The following is a 7,480-nucleotide window of genomic DNA, read 5'->3' as shown; positions in this document are numbered from 1 at the left end:
GAGATATCCTACCGTGGAGAAAGTTTTTGTTGAATTCAGATGTGTGGCTCAAATAGTCGTAGGGGGACGTTCTTTGAAAATGCCTCTATATGTAGCGGATATATTCGACGACTGTATTCTAGGTCTAGACTTTTTCAGAAAGACAGGGTTAGATAGGATGATAAAGACTCTCATTGTTGCTCTATCGTGTGGAACGGAGAAGATTTGCGGTCGGAGGTGTGATGTTGCCGTGGGAGTTCCGGATAGTTTAAAAGAATTTTATGAACGAAACGCAGTCGATTTGGATGAGGCGCAGAGGGGCAATTTGCTACGTTCTTGATCAAACTTCAAAATGTCTTCTCTGATCAGATCGTGGCTGGAAACTGTGATGTTTTTCAGCATTAAATTAATCTGCAAGATTCTCGTCCAATCAAACAAGCTTCCAAGGAAGGCTCCGGTAAGAATGCGAGCTGAGGTGGAAAAAATTCTTCAGGAAATGAAGAACCAAGGGGTCATTGAAGAATCTTTTAGCCCGTAGGTTTCCCCGGCGGTGATTGTAAAAAAGAACGACGGGAGTTAAAAATTTTGTGTGGATTATCGCAAGCTTAATGCGATCACGATTAAAGATTCTTATCCTCTTCCTAGGGTTGACGATTTTCTGGATCAATTGTCCAAAAATGAGTGATTCTCTACTTTGGATATGAAAAGTGGGTATTAACAGTTAAAAATCCGACCAGAAAATAGAGAAAAGACTGCTTTTTCAGTAGGCAATAGGTTGTGGCAGTTCACGGTGATGCCTTTTGGTTTGTGCAACGCTCCGGCCACTTTTGAGCGTTCCATAGAGCGTATTCTTCAGCAGTTGCTAACTAAGATGTGTTTGGTTTATTTGGATGACGTAGTTGTTTTTGGTAAGTCCTTCGAAGAGGAAGTAGCTAATTTGAAGAAAGTTTTTCTGAGGCTTAGAGCGGCCAATTTAAAGCTCAATCCTAAGAAATGCAATTTGTTTAGGAAACAGGTGAAATATCTTGGCCATGTGGTTTCAGCTGAAGGGATCTCAAAGGATCCGGAGAAAATTGCAGCTGTGAGGGAGTGGCCTGTTCCACAGAATAAAAAGCAGGTTCGCAGTTTTCTGGGATTTGGTTCTTATTATCGCAAATTTGTTAAAGGTTTTTCTTTGATAGCGAAGCCCCCATTTTCTTTGACTGAAAACCAGGTGAAGTTTGTCTGAACTGAGCAATGTCAGGAAGTGTTTGCAAATCTTAAGCAAACGTTGTCTTCTCCTCCTGTGCTCTCTTTTCTTCTTGAAGAAGGAGAGTTAATTCTGGACACTGATGCTTCTGGCCATGGTGTTGGCGCAATTTTATCGCAGGTTCAGCGAGGGACGGAGAAGGTCATCGCTTATTATAGTCGGGTATTGAATAAGGCTGAGAGGAATTATTGTGTTACTCGGCGCGAATTATTGGCTATGGTTGATTTGATAAGATCTTTCCATCATTATCTGTATGGGCAGAAGTTTTGAGTTCGCACTGATCATGCTTCACTTAAATGGCTTGTCTTTTAGAAATTTGGAGAGTCAATTAACTCGTTGGGCGGAAAAGCTTCAGCAGTATGATTTCGAAATAGCTCATCGGTGCGGTCGAGCGCATGAAAACGCGGATGGGCTTTCTAGGCAATCTTGTGCGGAATCTTGCTGCAGGTATTGTTCGAAGCTAGAGGTGAGAGATGCTTTAAAGCAAGAGGAGCAAGTAGATCAAATAGTTTTTGAAGAGGGCACATCCAAGGAGTGGCGAAAAGATCAGCTGGAAGATCAGGTCGTAACAATTATTTTACTTGGAAAGGAAAAGGATTGTCGTCCTTCTTGGGAAGAAGTTTCTGCTAGAGGCACTTCTTCGAGGATTTATTAGTCTCTTTGGAACGCTTTAGTTGTTTCAGATGGAGTTCTGCATAAAAGGTGGATAGCTCCAAATTTGAAGTCAAGTTTTTTTCAAGTAATTGTTCCTGAGAAGAAAGTTAAGCAAATTTTGGAGGAGGCTCATGATGCTCCTTCTGGGAATCATTTTGGAGTTAATAAGACGTTAGGAAAAATTCGCAAGCGGTTGTATTGGGCTTCATGTAAAAGAGATATGAAAAACTGGCGTAAATCTTGCAGTTTGTATTGAAAAAAAAGGTCCTCCAGACAAGAGTAAGTCTTTGTTGCAGGTTTTTAATGCCGGCGCGCCTTGTGAAAGGTTACAAATGGACATTTTGGGTTCTTTTCCGTCGTCTTTTTCGGGAAATAAATACATCCTTAAAATTGTGGATTGGTTTTCTAAGTGGATAGAAGCTTTTCCTTTAAAGAATATTAGAGCGTCGACTGTGGCCGAGGTTTTTGTCAATCAGGTAGTTTCTAGATGTGGGGTGCCATTGTAGTTACATACAGATCAAGGTAAGAATTTTGAATCTCGACTTTTTTAAGAATTGTCGTGGTTGTTAGGAATGAAGAAAACAAGAACTACCGCTTTTCATCCGCAGTCTAATAAGCAAGTTGAAAGACAACATCAAACGATAATGCAGTATTTGTCTAAGTTTGTTGATGAGAATTAGAAGAATTGGGATCGTTGGATTCCTATGTTTTTTTTTTGCTTATAGATCTTCTAAGCATGAGGCTACAGAGGCTTCACCTGCCGAATTGAATTTTGGGCGCGATTTGCGTCTGCCGTTAAATTTGTTACGGGGCTCTCCGCCAAATTACTGTTCAAGTTCTTTGGAAGATTATATTTGTGAGTTAGAGTCGAAATTAGAGGAGATCCATCAGGATGTTAGAGAGCGTTTAGAAATGAAATCGAACAAGGCAAAAATGCGATACGATTTGAAAGCTAGGTATGTTCTTTTTGATGTTGAGCAAAAGGTTTAGTTCTTTAATCCTCGCAGAAGCAAGGGAAAAGCTCCTAAATTGCAGAGAACTTGGGAGGGGCCTTACGTGGTCGTTAAGAAATTGAGTGATGTGGTATATTGTATTTGTCGCTCAGATAAACATAGAAGTAAAGTGATACGAGCTGATAGGTTGGCTTCGGTTTGCGAAAGGAGGGAGCACGCGTCGGAGTCCCGTGTAGACTACTGGGGGGTGTATTTTTGGTTTTGTATTTTGGGTATTTGTGTTTTTTGTTAAGCGTAGTTACTCGTTTAGGTTTCTTTCTTTCAGTTATAACTCCGTCGCTACCTTGAATTTTTTTGTTTCGTCGTTGGACGTCGGAGAACATCTGCGTCTCGTCGAGCCGTTGCGAGATTTTCATTTTTGAGGCCGTATTAGAAGTCCGCCTTGCTCACGGTGTTGAACGTAGTTTTCCGTAGGTCTTTGGGTAAATGCCGAGGCGGGGACTTGGTATGTCCTTGTCAACGATGGATCCACGTGAGTTCCCCCCCTTGTTTCAAGTCGGAAGGATTTTGTGGACACAGAAGCTACCCCAGAAAAGATTCCCAAAAAGAGTTTCCGGTCAACCGGCTCATTTATTCTGAGACAGCAGTCTGGAAGAGAGCGGGAAGGTTGGCTTCTTTTTGATCATCGGGACGATGATCTAGAAGAGATAGAGGGCAGTGTTGCAAAATGCAGCGCGTGTCGTCCACGCGGCATATGAAGATTTTCAACGATCGATCGCTTAAACGCTTTTGTTCAGGTAGCAACGGGGTTTGTTGACAGCGAGGTTCAAGAAAGTGAGTTGCTGGATTCGGAATCGTCGAGAGGCCGGATCATCGGCTCAAAAATTTCTTCACGTTTTCCGCGGCCTTGTGTAACGCGTTCTCTAGTACAACTCTAGTGTGTTATACGCGGTGTTCTCTTTTCTTTCCGCGGAGCACAGTAACTCAGCGGTGACGCGATTAAACGCTGTTGGGAGCGCAACAATACCAACTTCTATTGAAGCTTTGTTACTCCATCAGCAATTACCCCAATAGGCACATTTGTGAAATTATTGCACAAAAATAGCATCATGAATGGCGACAATTTTGCAATGATTACATTAAGATGATTTGCCATAACGCAACAGTATTGTCGAAATAAAATTTTGTAAATAATATTTGTTAAAAATTGCAAAAAAGTCATTATGCATTTTCACAGTATATACCTCCAATAGGCAAATTGTGAAAATATTGCACAAATATGACGTCATGAGTGACGACGATTTCTTGCATTTCTTCATATGCAATCATATTTCTACATATTTGAAACATCACATAGCTGAATTTCTTTTTTCAATTATTGGACAATTTTTTTGTGAAAGTAATTGTGCAAATATACTGCTAAGATGATTCTCCATATCGTTATTCTTTTGCCGAAATAGTATTTGGAAAGTAATTTTGCAAACAACTACAACTATTTCAGAAAAGATCAAGTTTTACATCTATTTTCTAAAATATGTCTGTATAATTGCAAATTACAATTTTAGTGCAAGATTTTGTCACATACTTTTGTAAATAATTTCCTATCAGGGTAGAAGTGTCCTGTGGAAAGCTGGGTCTGGTGCCACAGGCTCTAATAACATAGCACCCAGAATAATTAGTCTCGCATTACCGAGCATAATGCCCTTAATAGAGCACGTCTTTAATTACTCTTTAATGAATGTTACATTCCCTGGTCAATGGAAGTCTGCAGTGGTATGTCCAATTCCTAAGATAAAGAATCCTTCTTCTGTACAACATTACAGACCGATATCTATTTTGCCTGCTCTTTCGAAGGCATTGGAGCGTGTGGTCTGTAAACAGATTTGTGACTATCTCCAGCAAGCCACCCTCCTGGATATAAACCAATCGGCTTACAGAAAGAATTGCTTGACTCAAACTTGCCTACTAAGAACGCTTGATGACATAAGATGCAATGTGGATTGCAGAATGGTTACAATTTCCATCTTCTTTGACTTTTCTAAAGCCTTCGACAGAGTCCACCACGGCATACTTCTAGACAAAGAAGAACATGCATTTCTCTTGCTCTGTACTAAAATGGATTGAGTCATTCTTAATTGGTCGATCTCAAGCGGTTTATAATGGTTTTAGCGGTGCTGTCTCAGCTTTTGTATCCTTAAACGTTGGCGTGCCTCAAGGATCAGTACTTGGCCCTCTATTATTTAGTCTATGGACTTTAAAGACTCACTTTGCCACAGCAAGTACAACTTCTACGCAGATGACTTGCATGTCTATCTGCACTGTGCACCGCACGATCTACCTGAAGTTGTACACAAACTGAACGCGAATATAGCTTCTATTGTAATTTGGGCCATTGGTAACAAACTATTATTAAATACTCATAAAACTCAGGCGATGATCATGGGCTCTTCTCGGCATCTGAATGCAATTGATCACAAACTCCTGCCGGATATTATTGTGGACGGTGCAGTGATTCGACTTTCAACCAAAGTAAAATACCTGGGCGTCATAATAACTAACAACCTTGCGTGGGACGCACAAGTCTCAAATATAACAAAGAAGATCCGGACAGTCTTGTATCAGCTTAAGCTGTGTGGACACTTACTTCCGCAAGCGCTGAAGTCTCGGCTGATCACTGCACTTATATTTCCGCATATCGACTATTGTTGTGCTGCCCTAACAAATATCACAGCTGTATTGGATCTCAAATTATACAGAGAGATTAATGCATGTCTTAGATTTGTATACAAAATCAAATGGGACCAGCACATCACACCGTCCTACAGAAAGAGCTGCTGGCTCAAAGTCACGGCCAGGAGGCAGTATTTTGTTGGCTGTTTACTTTACAACATAATTTCTACCCACCAGTCTCATACGTTGTATTCCAATTTTGTTTTTCGCTCTATTAAGAACAGAAGAGCTACTAGAGCAGCCGCAGATCTATTGATTCCACCGCAATGTCGTACAGAACAGAAGAAATATTTACACGGTCTTTTCGGTGGATAAGAGTAAGATTTTGGAATGAACTTCCGCTGACGATTCACAACTCACGATCGGCAGCGGAGTTCAGGCGCAGGCTGTTTGATTTTTTACTCTCACAAGTCTAATCATATCTCCAACTGTTGTAGTATTTCTCAGTTTTCCCTGGAGTGCTGTCTCAATGACAGTCATAAACATACAATATTTAGTTGTTGAATGTTATTAGTATCATTAATTACATACAAAGATGTTTTTTCGGGTTTGAACCGCGTTAGTGTCATTTTTATACCGACGTTTCGTGAACATTACAGCTCACTTCATTAGGGTTTGAAGAGCAGCCTGATACTGAGATGCTCTTGGTCAGGTATCCCTTTTTATAGCGCTAGATTAGAGTGGAAGAGGTGTGGTGGAGGAGGGGTGGAATGGTAAGAAGGAGGGGAGGATGTGTTTATGGCAAGATGGAATGCCATAGTGAACTACTCATATGTCCATTGTCTCTATTGAGATTGTTTGGATGTTTGTATATCTCCAGAGATTCCATATACTTTTTAGGGAAGTAAGCCCTAGTTTTGTTTAGTACTTGGGTTTGGTCAAACATAATTTTGTGACCAGTTTCCAAATGGTGTTCTGCTAATGCCGATTGTGAGTAATGTTTTAGACGTACTACCGACTGATGTTTTTTTAGTCTTGTACTTATCATTCTACCAGTTTCACCTATGTATACTTTACCGCATGAACAAGGTATTTTGTACACTCCTGGTGTGTCTTTTGTCTTTTGGATTGTTAAGAATCTGTCCTAGTTTATTCGGTGGTTTGTAGACCGTTTGTATGTTGTGTTTGTTTAGGATTCTGACAATCTTATCTGTGATACCATTTATGTATGGGAGGTAAGTGGTTCGTTTTTTAAAGTTTGTTGTGTGTTCTGGTGCTGGTGTATTTTGAGTGGTGGTAGAGGGTTTATTCTGATGTTTTTTAGATACTTTGTTTATTTGTTGCAGTGTGTAGCCATTTTGTCGTAGAGTGTTTTTTAATTCTTTGAGTTCGTTTTAAATGCTGTCTTTGTCGCATATAGTAAATGCTCTATAAATCAACGAGTTTATTACAGCTTATTTTTGGGCTGGGTGATGATGTGATGCCGCGTGTAAATATCGATTGGTGTGGGTNGGTTTTCTATAGATTTGGTGGCTAAATTCTCCCCCCTACGCTGAATTAGTATCATTATTATTATTATTTTCTTTTTTTCTTTTTATTTCTTTATATGTTACTATTTTCTTTTTTGTTTTATTTTATTTTGTTATGTATTTTATTGAATATGTTTTTCATATCTGCCTAAATGTACAAAAGTCTTACGCGCTTGAAAGGACTTGTCCCAGGGCGCTAAATAAACAACGCTTTTCTCTCTCTCTCTTTCTCTCTCTCTTTCTCTCTCTCTCTCTCTTTCTTTCTCTCTTTCTCTCCGATTCTTTGTGTAATTTTGAGAACAACAGCAATTGCAAATAAATCTAATTACTATTACTTCGCGCGGCCGTGTGTCAATCCGATTCAAAATAATTCGCAAATAATTACGGGAAGATACCGGCGTGCTGGAATGTGCTAGCGAGTGCGTACGATAAACGGTAGGCTGGAC

General features: G+C 40.0%; 1 protein-coding gene across 1 annotated transcript; it reads left to right on the top strand.

The window, feature by feature from the left end:
- The first annotated feature begins 1,511 nt into the window (after positions 1–1,511).
- On the top strand, positions 1,512–4,959 carry LOC109861557. The gene is made up of 6 exons (XM_020441254.1): positions 1,512–1,609; positions 1,676–1,860; positions 2,435–2,543; positions 2,608–2,838; positions 2,890–2,965; positions 4,444–4,959. The coding sequence occupies exons 1-6, from the start codon at positions 1,512–1,514 to the stop codon at positions 4,957–4,959; spliced, it is 1,215 nt and encodes a 404-aa protein (XP_020296843.1).
- The last annotated feature ends 2,521 nt before the right edge of the window (positions 4,960–7,480 follow it).

This window comes from Pseudomyrmex gracilis, unplaced genomic scaffold (assembly GCF_002006095.1).
Source record: "Pseudomyrmex gracilis isolate BER0280 unplaced genomic scaffold, ASM200609v1 scaffold_833, whole genome shotgun sequence".
Lineage (NCBI taxonomy): Eukaryota > Metazoa > Arthropoda > Insecta > Hymenoptera > Formicidae > Pseudomyrmex > Pseudomyrmex gracilis.
Note: the sequence above shows the minus strand (reverse complement) of the source record. Positions and strands in the feature narration are given on the sequence as shown.